The sequence below is a fragment of the Cebus imitator genome, unplaced genomic scaffold (assembly GCF_001604975.1).
Source record: "Cebus imitator isolate Cc_AM_T3 unplaced genomic scaffold, Cebus_imitator-1.0 Scaffold70, whole genome shotgun sequence".
Lineage (NCBI taxonomy): Eukaryota > Metazoa > Chordata > Mammalia > Primates > Cebidae > Cebus > Cebus imitator.
In genome coordinates this window covers 2180455-2200284 of record NW_016107385.1, presented here as the reverse complement: position 1 = coordinate 2200284, position 19830 = coordinate 2180455, and the positions used below count along the sequence as shown (strand labels likewise).

At 37.0% G+C, this 19830-nt stretch overlaps 1 protein-coding gene across 1 annotated transcript in view; it reads left to right on the top strand.

Moving 5' to 3' along the window:
* FSIP1 (fibrous sheath interacting protein 1) overlaps positions 1-19830 on the top strand; it is a 193088-nt gene that overhangs the window by 26896 nt on the left and 146362 nt on the right. Inside the window, exons 5-7 of the mRNA XM_017530915.2 lie at positions 15742-15837; positions 17829-17953; positions 19432-19542. Coding sequence (XP_017386404.1) covers positions 15742-15837; positions 17829-17953; positions 19432-19542 — 332 coding nt within the window. The remainder of the gene's footprint in view (positions 1-15741; positions 15838-17828; positions 17954-19431; positions 19543-19830) is intronic.

Here is a 19830-nt window from a genome sequence, read left to right as displayed (position 1 = left end):
TAGAGACGGGGTTTCACCATGTTGACCAGGATGGTCTTGATCTCTTGACCTCGTGATCCACCCGCCTCGGCCTCCCAAAGTGCTGGGATTACAGGCTTGAGCCACCGCGCCCGGCAAAATCAGACTTCTTGAAAGAACAGTACCCATCTCTTAGCGCTACCTGGTCAACTTCCATTTACTTCTTTTCAGTGTCTGTATTTTCTGCTGTCATACCATGGAAGCTGCTTCATCGGTGGTCCTCCTAAATTCGCAGTCTAATGGCATACTTCTAGTTTTGATTGTACTTGACATCTCTGTAGAATCTGACACAATGGCCTCTCATAGCATAGTGAAATTTTTTTCTGGATTCATTATTCCCTGCTGTTTTTCTTCTATTTCTTTCCTTCTTCCTCCCTATTGTTGAAACCTATTCCTTCTTTTATGTTTTCTCTGCTTTAGTTAATGGTATCATCACTCACCTAGTCGTCTAAACTAGAAACTCAAGAACCATCCACACTTCCTCCCTCATTGCTCTTTTGCACTTCTTCTTTGAGTTCCCCAAGTGAGTATTTGTTCTGCCCTATCTGTATCTGACTTTTTTTAAACCCCCGTTATTAAATGGTTTGATCTCAGCATTTCTCTCTCAGACTATTTAAACAGCTTTCAGTCTTGCCTCCATAATGTCATTATTTTCCTACAAGATCATTATATGAGTTATCATTGTACGAGTGCTGTATAACAAATTACCCCTAAAACATGGCAACCTAAGCCAACAAACATTTATAATCTCACAGTTTCTGTGGGCCAGGAATCTGGGAGTGTCTTAGCTGGGTGGTTCTGACTCAGGATCTCTCATGTCCAATGGTTGCTTAGGCTACAGTCATTTGAAAGCTTTACTGGAGTTGGAGAACTGGCTTCCAAGCTCACTCACATGGTTGTTCGCAGACCTCAGCTTTATGCTGGCTGTGGACTGAAGATCTTAGTTTCTTACTACACGAACCCCTTCATAGGATGCCAGCATGTCTCACAACATGGTATCTGACTTCTAAAGCACATAGTAAGTGCTCAACACATTGAGTTATTGTTAGTATTCCTGTGATTACTAGACATTACTGCATCAAGAGGAACATGGTATGTGTCTTACATATTATTGTTTATATGTCAAGCAATCTCTGCAGGTATCTTATACCTATTAGATATGCATAGGTCTTATATATCTTTTCATTGTTAATACCCTGATTGGAGTTTAGCCTGTCATATTTATAAAGGGTTGTTAATGACATAGACAAAAGTTTGTGACTTTTTACACATTTCTAATTTGTTTTCTGTTTGTACATTTAACTAAATATCTTATTAATTCTAATTATTTTTGTTTACCTTTATTTTTTGGTTTATGAACATATCACCAGGAAATAATGTTAACTTTTGTGTCCTTTTTAACAGTTATTCCTATGCTGAGAACTATAAGAACTTAGTGTTGAAATTTATTGAATGCATTTCAATAAATATTTAAATTATCACAAATTTTTATTTCAATATCAACTTATTTAATATTTTAAAATTAGTATATTTAAATACTAAATGTATCTTTTATTGCTGGGTCAACCCTTCTTGGTTATGGAAGATTATTCTTTTAATTTACTACCAGATTTAAATGGATGAATTTATTCAGAATTTTTGCATCTATATTTATAAGCAAGGCTAGTTGTGTTGTGTGTGCACACACACGTGTGTGAAATGTTCATTATGGCATGGCGGTGAAGTTGGGGGTGAAGAGTAGATGTATGTGTGTTTGCTTTGTCAGGCTGTGTGAACTTCATAAAATGAATGGGGGTGTCTGCTCATTTATTTCTGTGATTTGAAACAGTTTATATAACATGGGGATTATCTGTTCCCTTAAACTTTGAAAGATTTCACTGGGAAAACCATCTGGTTAAAATAATTTCTTGGAGGCAATTCTCTGACTCTTTTCTCAGCTTCCTTCATGTTTACTATTCTATTTCAGGTTACTAGTTATTCTGGAGTCAATTTTGGCAATGCATCCATGTCACTAAGATTTTAAAGTATCCACTTCATGAAGATTTAAAAATTTACTAACATAGAGTCTCAGATAGTATTTTAAATAATAATTCTTTTTCACGTTGTTTGTATATCCTCTTTGTCTCTAATTTTGTTCATGTTTGCCTCAATCTTTTTAATCTGGAAGTTTCTTCTAAACTTTTTATTTGGGCAGTTTTACATTTATAGAAAAATTATGAATGTGGTGCAGAGATTTCCCCTATATTCACCCCCAGTTTCCCTTATTATGAACATATGACATTAGTATGGTTTCAATAAGTGAACCAATATTGATACATTCAGATTCCCTTAACTTTTACTTAATGTCCTGTCCATTTTTTTGTTCCAGAATCCCATCCAGGACACCACATTACATTTAGTCCTCATGTCTCCTTAGTCTACTGCTGGCTATGACACTTTCTTAGAGTTTTCTTATTTTTGATGACCTTGACAGTTTTGAGGAGAACTGATCAGTTATTTTGTAGAATGTCCAGCAGTTGGAATTTATCTCATGCTTTTCACATGACTAGATTGAGAGTATGTGTTTTTGGGAGGAAAAGCATGGAGTTATGGGGTCATTTTCATTATATTACATCATATTATTAATATAACATTGTTATTGATGTTAACTTTGATCACCTGGCTGAGGAAATATTTGTAAGATTTTTCCACTGTAAAGTTACCCTATTTCCCCCTCCTTTTCCACATTGTACTCTTTGGAGAGAAATTACTATGCACAGCCCCTGCTTAAGGAGTGGTGCTGGGAAAACTGGCTAACCATATGAAGAGGGATAAAACTGGGTTTCTCCCTGTTACCATATACAGAAATCAACTCAAGATGGATTAAAGATTTAAATGTAACACCCCAAACTATAAAAATTTTAGAAGATAACCTAGGAAATATTCTTCTGGGTATCAGCCTAGGCAAAGATTTTATGATTAAATTCTCAAAAGTAATTGCAGCAAAAACAAAAATTGAAAATTGGAAATTAATTAAAATAAAGAGCTTCTGTGCAGCAAAAGAAAATACTGATACAATAAACAGACAACCTGTAAAATGAGAGAAGATATTTGCAAACTCTACCTCCAACCAAGGACTATTATGCAAAACCTGTAAAGAATTGAACAAGTCAAAAAAATAATAATAACCTCATTGAAAAGTGGGCAAAGAACAGGAACAGACACTTCTCAAAAGAATACAAGAGGGGAACAAATATATGAAAAAATGCTTAACATTACTAATCATCAGAGAATTGCAAAGCAAAACCACAATGAGATACCGTCTCACACAAGTCAGAATGACTGTTACTAAAAAGTTAAAAAATAACAGGCATTGGCGAGGCTGCAGCATATAGGAAATGTTTATACACTGCTGGTAGAAATGTAAATTAGTTCAGCCATTGTGGAAAGGAGTTTAGAGATTTCTCAAATAACTGAGAATGTAACTACCATTCAACCCAGCAATCCCATTACTGGGTGTATACCCAAAGGGAAATAAATTGTTCTACCAAAAAGACACCTGCATACGTATGTTCATCACAGCATTATTCATAATAGGAAAGACATAGAACCAACCTAGATGCCCATCAGTGGTGGATTTCATAAGGAAAATTGGTTTATATATACCATGGAATACTATGCAGCCATAAAAAAGAACAAAATCATGTCCTTTCTGACAACACAGATGCAGCTGGAGGCTATTATCTTACCTGAATTAACACCGACACAAAACTAAATATTGCATATTCTCATTTACAAGTGAGAGCTAAACCCTGGGTATACATGGACATAAACATGGGAACAATAGACACCAGGGACTCCATAAGGAGGGTTGGAGAGACAGGGGCAGGGATTGAAAAATTTCCTATTGAGTACTATGTTTGCTGTCTGGGCGATGGGATCAATAGAAACCCAAACCTCAGCATCATGCATTATACCCTTGTAACAAATGTGCAATGTAACCCCTAGAATCTAAACTAAAAATAAAAATTAAAAAAATAATCAAAGTTTCATTGCTCTGAATTTGTTTCAAAACATGGCTTAATCTCTGTAGCACACTCCCGTATGTGGTGTCATCATTTTTGTTATTTTCCACAAAATGTTTGTGTGTTTTTATTTCCTCATTGATCTAATAGGTATTTAGAAAATGATGATGGCTTTCTTTTGTTCTCCAGCATTTTGTATAAGTCCTATATTTTAAATATGAATGTAGAGTCTCATCATATTGTGGTCATGGTTTTGATATTTTTAAACATAAATTTTATTGTGTATATTTAAAGTATACAACATGTTATGAGATACATATATATGTATATATAAATATATATAGCAAAATGGTTACTATAGTGAAACAAATTAACATATCAGTCACTTCACATAGTTATCCGTTTCCTCTCCCAATACCCCATCATGGAAAGAGCAGCTATGATCTACTCATTTAGCAAAAATCCTGAATGTAATAGACTATTATCAGTTATGGTCCTTGAGTTGTGCATTAGATCTTTAGACATGTTAGTCCTACATATCTGCTACTTTTTTATCCTTTGACCTACGTTTTTCCATTTCCTCCCAGTGTTTGATCCCCAGGTAATCATTGTTTTATTGTCTGTTTTGACTTTTTTTTAAATTTTTGATTCCACATATAAGTGAGATCATGCAGTATTTTTGCTTCTGTGTCTGGCTTATTTCACTTAGTATAATTTCCTCTAGGTCATCCATGTTGTGGCAAATGGCAGGATCTCCTTTTTAAAGGTTGAATAATATTCCTGTGTGTGTGTATTTGTGTGTGTGTGTGTGTGCGTGTGTGTGTGTGTGTGTGTGTGTGTGTATTACAGTTGCTTTATCTATTCATCTGCCAGTGGACACCTGGTTTGTTTCCATATCTTGGCTATTGTGAAGAATGGTGCAATAAGCTTGAGAGTGCAAATGTCTTTATAAGGTGGTGATTTCATTTTCTTTGGGATTTTCTTTCTTTTCATTTTCTTTTCCAGAAGAGGAATTACTGGGTCATATGGTAGTTCTTCCTATTTTTAATTTCTTCAGAAACCACCATACTGTTTTTCATAATGGCTCCACCAATCTATATTCCCTCAAACAATATACAAGAGTTCCCTTTTCTCCATACCCTCGCAATACTTATTATCTCTTGTCTTTTTGATAATAGCTTTCCTAACAAGGTATTATCTCATAGTAATGTTGATTTACGTTTCCCTGATGATTAGTGATGTTGAACACCTTTTCATATTGTTGGTCATCTTTATGTTTTCTTCAAAAAAATATTTATCCACTTTGCCCATTTTTAATCAGGCTGTGTTTTCTTGCTGTTGAGTTGTATGAGATCTTTATAAATTTTGAATATTAGCACCTTATCAGATATGTAATTTGCAAATGTTTTTACCAATCTGTGGGTTGTCTTTTCATTTTATTGATTGTTTCCTTTGCTATGCAGAAGCTTCTTAGTTTGATGTAGTCCCATTTATTTATTTTTGCTTTTGTATTCTGAACTTTTGGTGTGATACCCAAGAAATCATTGCCCAGGTGAATATTAATGCACTTTCCTTCTATGATTTCCCTAGGAGTTTTATAGTTTCAGATTTTATGTTTAGGTCTTTTATTCATTTTGAGTTGATTTTTGTGTACAGTGTAAGATAAGGATCCAATTTCATACTTTTGGATGTGGAAATCCACATTTCCCAGCACCATTTATTGAAGAGACTACCTTTTCCCCATTGTGTCTTCTTGGGCCCTTGTTAAAACTTAGTTGACTCTATATGTTTGGATTCATTTCTGGGATTTCTATTCTGTTCTGCTGGTGTATGTGTCTGTTTTTATGCCAGTATTAATACTGTTTTGATTACATTACTAACTAATTTGATTACCTTTCTGTGTGATGCCTACAAGTTTTGTTTTTCTTTCTCAGAATTGCTTTGGGCATTTGGGGTCTTTTGTGGTTCCATATGAATTTTAGGATTTCTATTGCTATGAAAAATATTACTGGGATTTTGATAGGGATTGCTTTGGATAATATGGACATTATCACAATATTAAATCTTTTGATCCATGAACATGGAATATCCTTCCATTTATTTATGTCCTCTTGAATCTCTTTCACCAGTGTCTTATAGCTTTTAATGTCTACATCTTTTACTTCCTTGGTTTAATGTAAGTACTTTATTTGATTTTTCTGATGCTATCCTAAATGAGATTGTTTTCTTGATTTTTGTAGGCTAGGTTGTTTGTTTATAGAAATTCCACAGATTTTTATATGTTGATTTTTTACTCTATAACTTTTCTGAATTTATTTATTAGTTTGAATAGGTTTTTTTGGGTGGTATCTTTTAGGTTTTCACATACAGCATTATGTCATCTGCACATAGACATAATTTTACTTCTTTCTTTTTGATCTGGTTGCCTATTATTTATTTTTCTTGTCAGATTGCTCTTGCTAGTGCTTTTGGTACTATGTTGAATAGAAGTGGTGAGAGTGGGCATGCCTATCTTGTACTAGATCTTGGAGGAAAAGCTTTCAGTTTTTCCCCATTGGTTGTAATGTTAACTGTGAACTTTTTATAAATGGCCTTTATTATGTTGAGGAAATTTTCTTCTATACCTAAACTCTTGGGAGAAGAAAGGATGTCGAACTTTGTCAAATGCTTTTTCTGCATCAATTGAAATGATCATGTGGTTTTTGTCTTTCAATCTGTTAATGTTATTTATGTATCACATTGATTGGTTTACATTTGTTAAAGCACCTTTATCTGCTAGGGATAAATTCCACTTGATCATGATGTATAGTCTTTTTGATGTATTGTTGAATTAGGTTTGGTAATATCGTATTGAGGATTTTTACATCAATGTTCATCGGAGATACTGGCCTGTAATTTTCTTTTTTGTGTGGAGTCTTTGTGTGGCTCAGGTGTCAACGTGATACTGGCCTCATAAAGTGTGTTAGAAAGTATCCTCTCTAGCCCTGTTTTTTATTTTTTGGAAGAGTTTAAGAAGTATTGGTATTAATTCTTCTTTGAGAGTTTGGTGGAATTCAGCTATGAAACTGTCTGGTCCTGAGGTTTTCTTTGGAGGGAGGTTTTTAATTACTATTTCAATCCCTTGGTTTATCGTAGATCTGTTCAGGCTTTCTGTTTCTTCCTGATTCAATATTGATAGTTTATATTTTTCTAGGAATTTGTCCATTTCCTCTAGGTTATCAAATTTGTTGACACATAGTTATTTGTAATGGTCCCTTTTGATCCTTTTTATTTCTTAGGTGTCTGTTGTAATTTCTTTGTTTTCATTTCTGATTTTAGATATTTGAGTCTTCTGTTTTTTCTTAGTCTAACTTTTGTTGATCTTGTTTGATTTTTCAAAACAGAAAAAACAGCTCTTAGCTTTATTGATATTTTTCCCCCTGTGGCATTTCTCTCCTCTATTTGATTATTTGTGTTCTGATCTTTATTATTTTCTTCCTTCTGCTAACTTCGGGTTTTGTTTGTTCTTTTTCTAGTTCCTTGAAGCATAATGTCAGGCTACTTGAGATCTTTCTTCTTTTATAATGTAGGCATTTATGGCTATAAATGTTCCTTTTAGAACTGTTTTTAATATTTTGAATTTGTTGAAATTTTCTTTATGGTCCAGTAGAGAGGTTCTCAATTGTAGGAGACATTTGGATGTGTGCATTTTTGGTTGTCATAAGGATGTGCTGCAGGGGAAAATAGGGAACTACTGGAATTTATGCCACTATGCCAGGGGCCAGGTTTGCTGAAGGCAAGGAATTGCATTAAAAAACTCCACACAAAGAATTGTTTTGCCTGTAATATGATTAATACCCCCAATGAAAAAATTCACCAAATATATGATTCAAGTATTCACCCAATATATGATTCAAGTGTTCCATGGACACTTGAAATAAAGACTATTTCTCTCTGTAAATAAACTTTGAAATGTAGAAAATGCCCTTATTACTTGTCTACTTGATTTTCATTCATCTTAGAGAGTTCTATTAAGATCTTTCAATGTAATTGTGCTTTTATTGGTTTCTAAAAACTGATTGGAATCCTTCAGTGTAGCAGAAAATGCATATTATTTGTGAAACCAAAAAAGAAAACCCAGAGGAAAGAGTATACTAACATGAAGTGGCAAGAAGATGATTTGAAAAAGCAGCTGAGTAAGATGAGAAAAGCGTACAAGGAAGAATGCCCTTATTGGAGTAATGAGTATAATTAAGACTGCAGGAGAATCAAGGCAGTGAAGGATGCTCCACAATGTGAAGGGATAAATAGATGAGGAGATGACGAAGTCAATGGTAAGTGTGGAGTCAGGAGTAGGAATTCCAGCTACCCATTATAGAAATTTATGAGAATTAAACCAGTACAACTGTTACAGAAACAACGATCAAAGGAAACTTTCGTGATTTAAAAAATATTACCTATGCACTATTAATGATAAAAGACTAGTACCCATATATATATACAGGCAAGAATTCTGAACCATGGGAAGGCACTAAGAAATTTTACAAGCATCCAGGCCCAAATTAGAATAATCTTATTTTATCTATAAAAATGGAAGATAGGCTGGGCGCGGTGGCTCAAGCCTGTAATCCCAGCACTTTGGGAGGCCGAGGCGGGTGGATCATGAGGTCAAGAGATCGAGACCATCCTGGTCAACACGGTGAAACCCCGTCTCTACTAAAACTACAAAAACATTAGCTGGGCATGGTGGCGCGTGCCTGTAATCCCAGCTACTCAGGAGGCTGAGGCAGGAGAATTGCCTGAACCCAGGAGGCAGAGGTTGCGGTGAGCCGAGATCGCGCCATTGCACTCCAGCCTGGGTAACAAGAGCGAAACTCCGTCTCAAAAAAAAAAAATAAATAAATAAAAAATAAATAAATAAATAAATAAAAATGGAAGCTGAAATCAGGTTTCTCTTTTGCAATAAAGGAAAAATGTAGTAACTAGGGACTCTATATTGCTTCTGTTATTGTGGTATGAAGACAACAGAAAGACATTCTTAGATATGGTAGAGCAGATAATTCACTGCTAATTTTGTTTTTGAAATAAATATACTTGGAATCATCTTCTAGCTAATCAGCAGATGAATCACAATGTAAAATCCAGTATTAGAGAAGTTGCTGTATACAGGAATTAGCTGTGAGCATTATAACCAGCCAAACAGAGAGGCGAACAGAAGGAAATGTATGTTTATAAATCCAAGAATTACTATGCACTAGAAGATAAGAATAACAACAGGTAGGCCTAAAAGCCCAGATTATATTAACAGAGGGTGAAAAGTGGGAGAAAAAGGTGAGGGTAAGTAAAACAATTCTAAATCCCTTGTATTGCTTTAAAGAAGGAGCAGAAAACCATTTTTTTATTCTTGACTTTCTTAATATAGAAAAAATATGTTTATATCACTTAGACTTCAAATTCAAGTACAAACCTTCCAAATAATTGTATATGGTTTAGAAAGGAAGAAGGAAAAGAAGAAAAGAAAATGAGCACTAAAACAAACGAAAAAAGGGAGGGAAGGAGGAAGGAAGAAGGGAAGGAGGGAAGGAGGGAAGGAAGGAGGGAAGAAGGGAAAGAGGGAAGCCCAAACAGGAAAACCATCAGGGTCCAACAAGAAAATGACTAACATGTCTAGTAATGTACAGGTTAGGTGAGGCAATGAGTGTATGCTTTTAAGCTAGCCTATTAAAAGATACACTCTCACGTTGTTTTATTACAATCCCTCCCTATTTCACTCAGTTTCCCACTTCCCCCTTTATTTTTATAATCCCATCCTCTTGTTTTTTCACATTCGTCAGTTCTTTCCTGTGATTTACTCTAGTTTCACAGATGCCATATATTTTGATATATTGAGGATGCCAAAAAGAATTTTATGATTTTTCTAAGTATGTTCAAAAGGTCTGCTGTCCCATTGATTACCAGGATGCTGTTTTCTCATCCTCCAGTGAGGTAAAATCCATCCACACCTGCCTTTTGCCAACAGAGCAAAAAGGCACATCTGCCTTGAGTCTGCCCATCATCCATCTGGATGCTGGTAAAATTGTGATTTTAAATCTCTGGTTGCAGGGTAGGTTGCTACACCCAGCTGCCGTTTCAATTTCAAGATTCTAACTGACATTCACTACTGAGACTCTGCTTTACTGGCTGGGATTTTGATACCTATAACTGATATAGTTCTGGGGTCAAGCCTTTCAGAGCTCTTAGCATCATATCTCTGTCTCCACTGTGAGGATCTGCTTGCAGGAGTACATCTTCACTGTTCATTCTGCCTCCTTTCTGTCCAGTCGTTTTCTAGGAGTTACAGCCTCTGAATAGATGTAGAAAGAAGTATGACAGCAGTTGGGTCACGGCGTTTGAACTGCCTCAAGAAACACCATTGTTGCTCAAGGAGATTGGGACTGGTTTCTGGCTGATTTTTTCCTTTTATCTCTGAGTCAAGGGGCTGCCTTCTATCTAGACCTCAGCACCCCTGTTTCGGTAGGCAAAGGTTGCATCGTCACTGATTGCTTTTCTCTTTCCCTTTCTGTCATTTGTGTTGGTTGGTATCAGTTGCTTCCAGATTCTGGCAATAGGTAACAGTAGGTCCTTGAATGACAGTGTTTTATTCAACATCGTGGTATTTTATTTTTTTATTTTTATTTTTTAGAGACAGGATCTCACTTTGTTGTCCAGGATGGAATGCAGTGGCATGATCACCGCTCACTGCCACCTTGAATTCCTGGGCTTGAGGGATCATCCCACCTCAGCCTCCTGAGTTGCTAAGGCTACAGGTGCATGCCACCATGCCTGGCTTATGTTTTAATTTTTTGTAGAGATGGGGTCTTGCCATCTTGCCCAGGCTGCTCTTAAACTCCTGGGCTCAAGAGATTCCTCTTGGCCTCCCAAAGTGCTGGGATTACAGGTATGAATTACATTGAACCACACTGGGCTCAATGTCATTTTACTATAATGTTGATGAGAAAAAACATTGATTCCTAGCTGGGGCCACTGTCTGTGTGGAGTTTGTATGTCTTCCCCATGTCTGCATGGGTTTTCTCCAGACACTCCAGTTTCCTCTTCATCTCAAAGATATGCATGTGAGGTTATCTACGTGGCTCCACTGTGAGTGAGTATGGGTGTATCTGCGTGCACCCTGCCATAAGATGGCATCCTGTCCAGGGTGGGTTTCTACCTGGCACTCTAAGCTGCCAAGATAGACTCTGGCCACCCAACACTCTGAATTGGAATAAGCTGGTAAATAATTTTCAGACTTATTTTTATTAATTTTTCTTAAATGTACTTACAGCCCACATTTATGTCAGTGTTTAATATTACAAGTGTTTTGGTCTTTATTTAGAAGTTTAATAATGTGGCAGGGTGTCATGGCTCATACTTGTAATCCCAACACTTTGGGAGGCCAAGGCAGGCGGATCACCTGAGGTCAGAAGTTCAAGACCTGCTTGGCCAACAGGGTGAAAACCCATCTCTATTAGAAATATGAAAAATAAGCTGGACATCATGGCAGTTACCTGTAACCCCAGCTACTTGGGAGGCTGAGGCAGGAGAATCGCTTGAATCTGAGCGGTGGAGGGTACAGTGCTCCAAGATCGCGCCACTGCACTCCAGCCTGGGCAACAAGAATGAAACTCCATCTCCAAAAAGAAAAAAAAAAAAAAGAGGTTTAATAATGTTTTTGTGACCAGAAATGTGCCATAGGAACTTATTTCTTACTTATATTAATTAGACTGTGGTAAAGTTGATTTTGTTCCATGTCATTTTGCATAAAATTGCTGTTTTCAAGCATCTACATCTGACATTAAGAGAGGATTTACTATACTTGTGTAGGGTGTCTAAAATTATACAGCATAATTCAGCATTCAGAAATGAGGCTCTTTTTCCCTTCCTGTTTCTCCCTGCCTTTTCCGGGGTGGTGTCTGGGCTCAGGAGGATGCTTTGTAGCATCATGGCCCAGGGATGGGGATGTGTGCATCTGGGCCTTGCTATTCTCTCAGACGCCTCCTGTCCTGGATGGTCTCTGGATATGGGAAGCCAGCCGGGGTGTCTGCTGACTTGTAGCTGGTCCCATTTAGCCTTTGTCATCTGCCAGCAGATGCTGATGATGTATGTTGTCCCTGCCACATCCTCTCTGGTGGGAGGCTCTATGCTACTCTCTCTCCTTCAAGCCACAGGCCAGCCAGCCATGGGGAATTGTGTGTGTGTGTATGTGTCTGTCTGTGTGTGTGTGTGTGTGACTGGGTGTAGGGGGAGAAGGGAGAGAGACAGAGAGAGAGAGACTACTTCAGGCCCTGTCTCCCTGTAAGCATGCCACACTGCCTTTGCCGCTCTGCAGCTGTCATGGGTGGATGGAGACGTGTGCCTGTGTGTGGGGTGTCCCCCCAGTTCCAGGTGTACAGTGAGGCACGGCTCACTCTGCTCTGGGTTTCTCTATTCTCTTCAGCAGGTTCTCTATGTAACTCTAGGATTTCACCTGCAGGAGCTGTGCCGGGGAGCAGCTTAACACTGTATCACTTGTGTCTACTCCAAACTCATCCCCTTTGCTGGTTTCTAGGTATTCTAGGTCCTTATCTGGGATGGGCTTTCATTTCTTCCTTGGGTGGCAGAAAACAACTTAAATCACATCCTGCAATCTTCCTCTTTCACGACTCATATAAAAAACTCTGTGCTCAATCATCAAAGTTTTGGCTCTAAAGGGAGATTTTTTTTCCTTCTCACATAAATGTTTGTAGTGAGGTGAGGAACTTAAAAACTTTTCTTACTAACTTTTAATTTTGATATAACTTCAGATTTACAGTCGTAGGAAAAGTAGAAAGAATTCTCAAATACTCGTTATCCAGAGTCTCCGAATGTTAACATTTTACCACATTCCCTTTTCTCTCTCTCTCTCCACACAAGGGCACACATATATACACATACATGCACGATTATACATATAAATCAGGAAAGGATTATTATCCGGTTATCTACAGGCTTTATTGAGACTTTGCCAACTCTCCCACTAATATCCTTTATAGCAAAAGAAAAATCTCAGGATGCGTATTACATTGTTGTCATATCTTTTACTCTTTGTGTTTTATGATATAGGCATTTTTGAAGAGAGTAGGCCTATTATTTTGCAGCATGTCCTCCAGTTTGGGTTGGTTTGTTTTTGCTCCATTAGGTTCAGGTTATGTGTTTTTGGCAGGAACCCCACGGAAGTGATAGTGTCTGAATGAATCAGATCAGGAAGTGCATGATGGTGATTGTCCCGGTACTCACAATGTCAGCTTTTACCACTTTAGGTTAAAATGGTGTCTACCAGGTTTTTCCGTGGTAGGGTTATTATTTTTCCTTTGGTAATTAATAAATTGTCCTGTGAAGAGATAGATACTTTGAGGCTATTATCCTATTATTCCTCAAACTGTCACCCACTAGTTTTATAATTTATTGATGATACTTACCTGAGTCAATTATTATGATGGTTACTTCCATAATTTCTTCTACACTAATTGTTTTTGAAAAAGAAGGAAGAACTTTCTAAAGGGAGACTTTTGGAATTCAGAAAATTCTTTTTTTCCCCCTTAAGAGTTAAGCTTTTACAATTGAATGCCCAACTTTTTTTTATTTTTTATTTTTCTGAGACGGAATCTCACTCTGTTGCCCAAGCTGGAGGCTGAAGTGCAGTGGCTCCATCTCAGCTTACTGCAACTTCCACCTCCCAGGTTTAAGTGATTCTCCTGCCTCAGCCTCCAGAGTAGCTGGGACTACAGGCACATGCCATGATGCCTAGTTAATATTTTTTTCTATTTTTAGTAGAGACGGTTTTCACTGTATTAGCCAGGATGGTCTTGATCTCCTGACCTTGTGATCCGCCTGCCTCGGCCTCCCGAAGTGCTGGGAGATTACAGGTGTGAGCCACCGCACCTGGCCAGAGTGCCCAGCTTTTGAAACTGTTGTCTTTTAAACTCAAAGCTGATCAATGGCACCTTTGTTCTACGTTGTACCCATTTCTCTCTCAGGCAGTGAATACCACTGGGAGGATGGGCAAAGAGCTGCAGGGTCACAAGAGTAATTTCACATTCTTCTCACTGCCTGCGTGACACTGGCCTCAGATAGTCGCTGATCACCTGTGAAAGTTTTCACTTTTGTGTATTTTCATATTTTTATGTCTTTACAGGTGTTTTAGTATAAAATTGAGTGAAACTGTTATAAGGAATTATGGGATAGGAAATAAATATATTACCACTTCAAGAATATGATGTGAATGTAACTTAAACTGATAATAAAATGTTGCCAGATTGCTGACTTGCTGAGCCTAATGAATATTGAAGACCCCCTAATAATAGTAGTTGCACCAAAAAAAAATTAAAGTTCAAAAATAATTTTAAACCTTTTTGTTTTCTAAGTAGTTTACCCCTCTCTCCCCAGGCTTACACCACAAATTTGCTAGATTAACTCATCAAAGATTGTACAAAGACTAACAATGTAATGCCAACCCCTGTTCGTAATTCATTATTATGAATTCCAAATTAGGGAATTGGAATTGATGAATTAGTTTTTACATAGTTTTGTGTTTTGAATTTGGTGACTGTTGAGGGTGAATGTATCTTCTGCCTGCTTCCGTTGTTTGTATCATTTCACAGAGGGTGTTTGAACTTGGTTTCCTTGCTGGGAGAGGTGGTGGATCCTGTAATACCCTCAAGACCTCCTGTGTTTTCTGAGGCAAAACCGTTTCTGTGCCACAACCTGGCAGATTCTCTCATCTTAGGGTATAGAGACACACTTTTAATAGCATGTTTATGTTAGCAGCATCTTGCAAATATACAGTGTCTGAATTAGCTAATGGGAGAACATAAAAATAAACTACATTGAAACAAAGAAGTTGAAAAACACACTATCCCATTTTCTTTCTTTTTTTTTTTTTTTGAGACGGAGTTTCGCTCTTGTTACCCAGGCTGGAGTGCAATGGCGCGATCTCGGCTCACTGCAACCTCCGCCTCCTGGGTTCAGGCAATTCTTCTGGCTCAGCCTCCTGAGTAGCTGGGATTACAGGCACGCGCCACCATGCCCAGCTAATTTTTTTTTTTTTTTTGTATTTTTAGTAGAGATGGGGTTTCACCATGTTGACCAGGATGGTCTCGATCTCTTGACCTCATGATCCACCCGCCTGGGCCTCCCAAAGTGCTGGGATTACAGGCTTGAGCCATCGCGCCTGGCCCCCATCTTCTTTATGAAGGTGTCAAAAAATACATCAGAAAAGAAGAAAGGTAACTGCTAAGAGTCTCCCAAGTTATCTCTCGCATTCTTGTATCTTAATGACTGATCACATATTTGAAGTCTCTACCTTGGAGACCTAAAATAAAAAGAAAACTGCAATTATAGTTACTCAGTGTGAATATTCTCTGTTCTATGAATATCAAGATTTGAGTGCATCATCTCTGGAGAGTTAATGTGATATTTTAGTACACTCTTACACATTCATTTTGTGCTTAAGTTCTAGGGAAATGCTGTTTATCTTAGCTTCTATTGTTTGTTTCATTGGCTCTTGTATACAAAGATGTCATTTGTACTTGGAGGTGACATTGACATTATTTTAAGAAATTTGTATGTGTGGAGGGGATTGAAGAACACTGGAGAGAATATTAAATGTTATCTTTTTAAAGCAACTTTGTAGACAATTTCTTATTTATTTTGTGAGCATTGAACAAGGGATTTTTTAAATCAACAGGTCCTTCTCATGAGGATGAAGACAACTTTTTCTCAGTGTTTCATACTCAGATCCCTCCAGAAGAATATGAAAAGCAGATGCAGAAAGTCAGTAAAGGTATGTTTTAATTTGTGTCATTGTACATATTTTCACAAGGGAATGCTAGCTGTGTACCGAAATAGTCATAAATGAAATGAGTTCATGTAATTTACTCCAGAGGTAAGTGGAGGCAGATAGGGTTCAGGATGACACAAGGTTGGTCATTGTTGCAGCTTGTTGTTCAGAGTTTGTTATACCATTCTCTCTACTTTTGGATGCTTGAAATTTTGTATGATAATAAAGAGTTAAAAAAAAACTGGCTGCAAGTAATTAAAACCTGGCTTAAGCAAAAACAAATCTGTGAAAAAAATTTTGGTGGGAGGCAGCTTACTTTGGTTCCCAAGAGCATACGCTGTGGCTAGACATTCAGAGGTTGGCTCAGTTCTGCAATCCTAGAGAAGAGCCTGCGTGATCCAGCTGGGTCAGGGGCTGTCGCTCAACTAACTTGTTCAACCCAGCAAGGTCTGGGGTCACTGTGGGAACATGGCAGCTATATCACTACCAGACTGGAGAGAAGAGGACAGTTCCAGTGAAGACAGTTTTGGCCAGATAACCCAATGTTTTTTCCTTACTATTTATTAGAAGTATATTTTAAAGAAACTCTGTGATAAATGTAAACGTGGCTGCATTCACTTTGTATTTTTTAAATGTATTATTAAGAGTATATGAAACTTCAACTGAATAAACAAACCTCGTATTTCAACTAAAAAGGCTGCATACAACTTGAATTATTATGGAAAGAAGTGTTGCATTTTGTGTCTAAGATGGCCTTGCACCAGAAAAGTAACTCATACTTTAACTATTGGCAGTTGATTTAAAAAATAATTATGTGATTGTTAAAAAATGAAACCCCAGGTATAAAGCATAGATGTATTTGCCTATGAGCTTATATAACTTAAATTTGAATAACTTAAAGCTACTTTTGTTTGAAAAGAATTTAAATCAAGAGATCTTGCTCTTTCCCTCATTCTTTCCAGCTGTTTTCATCAAAAAATTTTTAAATGGTTATATTTGTATTGACTCTTTGATAACTAGCTATAAACACACCAATTGACTAGCTCCCTTAACCCTTTTTATTCAGGTAACCTCCCTTACAAAATTACAAAATTAACAAAATGTACAAAATTAATTTTTATGTAAACTTTGCCTGGATTGAGCTCATGACTGGTGTTTTTTTCTTATTTGAACTTTAATGTGGAAATGCATCCTGTTTTGCAGGGCAAACTGCATGTGCTATTTAAGGAGATGCATGCATATTTAAAATATGCATGCTTCTTCATGCATATTTTCAGAGCTTTAATGAAAGGTTCATATGGTCTTGTTTTAAAATCTTGTAATGTGACACAGAGAAAACAAGATATTTTATAAAGGGAATATGAGTCCACAAGTATTATTCTTATTTTGAACACTCAGGGTATGAATATCTCAGACATTCACTCAAGCCTCTTCTGAAAGGTTGAGGAAAATTGGCAAACTCAGATGGGCTTTAGGGGTTTGTGCAGATGGGAGCCAGGACGTGGGACACTAACTCGCAGAGCTTGCTCAAAAGGCAGGTTAAACAAGATGCTCTGTTCAGAAAGGGTAATGGTAAATTAGTAGAAGAGTAGGGATGACCTAGTCCTGAGGGAAATTTTTTGTTTTGTATCAAGACTGAAATAAAATATATATTTTAAAGTTTCCCTAACATCAGTGATTTCTTCTTCACATGTCTGTCTTGAAGTTCTATTCATATTTCCCATCATTCTCATGGAGTCAACTGGAAAAAGTTTGATACATGATAATGAATAACACAAGAAGTTTTATGAGAACGTAATTCAAAGTTATTGCAGCACATTTATCTTTTTAAGACTAGATCTCCATTATATATTAGGTTTCTGGATCTGGAATTTAGAAGTTAGTTCTTCTGCGTGGGTTTTATTTCTTACATATTTTAATACATGCTTGAAGTGAACTTTTAGCATAATTGACACTTTTAATTATGAAAAAATTTTGAACTTTTTAAATACTAGATTTTACCTGTGATGTGGAAAGAAATGAATCATTGATCAAAGCAGGAAAGAAACCTTTCTCAAATACAGAAAAGATTGAGCTCAGGGGCAAACACAACCAGGATTTTATTAAGAGAAACATTGAGGTATGTACTTAGAAATGTAGAAGCCAGAATTTGGGGCTAAATGAGTTGAAAAAATGGCAGTAGTTTTGTTCAATGTCTTTAAATATTTTTTCAACCATCATAAATGTATGAATGATTGAATTAGTAGATATATTGAATAAAAACTTTTATAAACCAGTACTTCATTATTTCTGTGTTCAATCCATTACATCCTATCCTATCCTAGCTCTTTTTCAAAATGCTAGCTGCAACTAGCATTTATTTCACTCTCCAGAAATAGTCTGTTTCCTGCAATTTGCAAAAACATTTATTTAGATAATAGTTTTGGACAATGTTTCTCAGATTTTAAATTGCATATTAGTAAATTTTTTTTTTTTTTTAAGTAATGAGACTGATTTTATAGATAATACGTTTAGAACCTTGAATGGAAAATGTGCCTGGCAGAACAGCAGGGCTATGCTGGAGAAGCCTACTGGTTGCCTGCCTCTTTGCTGAGCCTTCCCACAGCTGGTCACTGGCCTTGATTAGCTTCTGCTTCAAGGACCCATCTTTGGTCTTATAGGCCTTGCAGCCTGACTTGGTTTGTCTTTAAGGCAGACTCAGACTAAACAAGGGTACAAGGATTCCTGGGTTAGACCAGAATGCTCATTAATTAATTTACAACAGGAACTATAGTGAGGAGGACAGAAGCTCTGCTCACCCCTTGAGCAGCGGCACAAGAAAACCACCTGGGTGAGTGGAGAGTATTGACAAGGGAGAGTTGCTTAATTCCTCACACTTGAAGCCTGATCCTTTCCCCACAATTGGCACATCATTTCAGGCAGACTGGGTTTGTGGGGCAGCCTGCCGCTGCCGGGACTGGCCTCGGGGACTCTCGATTCTTGTGCTCCGCATTCATATGATCTTCTTCGGGAAAACTTCTCTGTCTTGATCTGCCTTTGTCTTTGCACTGGTCCCTTGTATGTTTATTTACTGTTCAATTTTCAAGAGCAATGGAGCTCCCCCCTTACCTGGGTTCTTGCTGACACAGATAGCAGCTCTGCCGTAGATTTCTCTTTCTCCTTTTCAACAATAGTAACTAAATATTTAAATTCCTCATATGTTAGTCTTGAAATTTAAAAGCAGTTTCATTTAGTGGATAAGTGCCCCAAAGAAAGTAGCAAGAAGATTTCTTCCAAATGTCTCAGTAAGTATGTTTTTGTATTTATATTGTTTATCTATAATAGGTTTGAAAACTGCTCATATTATTTTTTAATAAAATGTCTGTTGGAATGGTTAACAGGAGGGCCTGCTTATAGGGATGATATCTTTGGATATTAGAGAATGGAGCTTTACAAACATTTTGACATAAATAAAATTACATAGCAAACGTAAAATGCCTAATCTCACAGATTTTCTCTTTGTGTATCTGTATTGTAGAATTCTCAGGTCCCATTTTTATTTTCCTGAACTATGAATTTCTTTGAGTATATAATGTTTTCTATTAATAAATTCTGTAGTTGGCCAAGGAATCAAGAAACCCAGTGGTTATGATTGACAGAGAGAAGAGAAGGCTGATTGAGCTTTTGAAGGACTTGGATGATAGAGATTCTGGGCTCCCCACTTCTGAGGTATGTAAACTCTTGATAGGGAACTCTACACTTCTTAATTTTGATTTTATAAAGCCATATTATTGACCCAGCAGCACAATTTACAGTAATTTTTCAGATTCTGAGGTATTATTCTCTTACTTTAAAAAAATCCTGTTTTACTAACACAGGAACGGATAATAACATACTGCATGTTCTCACTGTAAGTGGGAACTAAATGATGAGAACACGGCCGGGCGCGGTGGCTCAAGCCTGTAATCCCTGCACTGTGGGAGGCCGAGGCGGGTGGATCACGAGGTCAAGAGATCG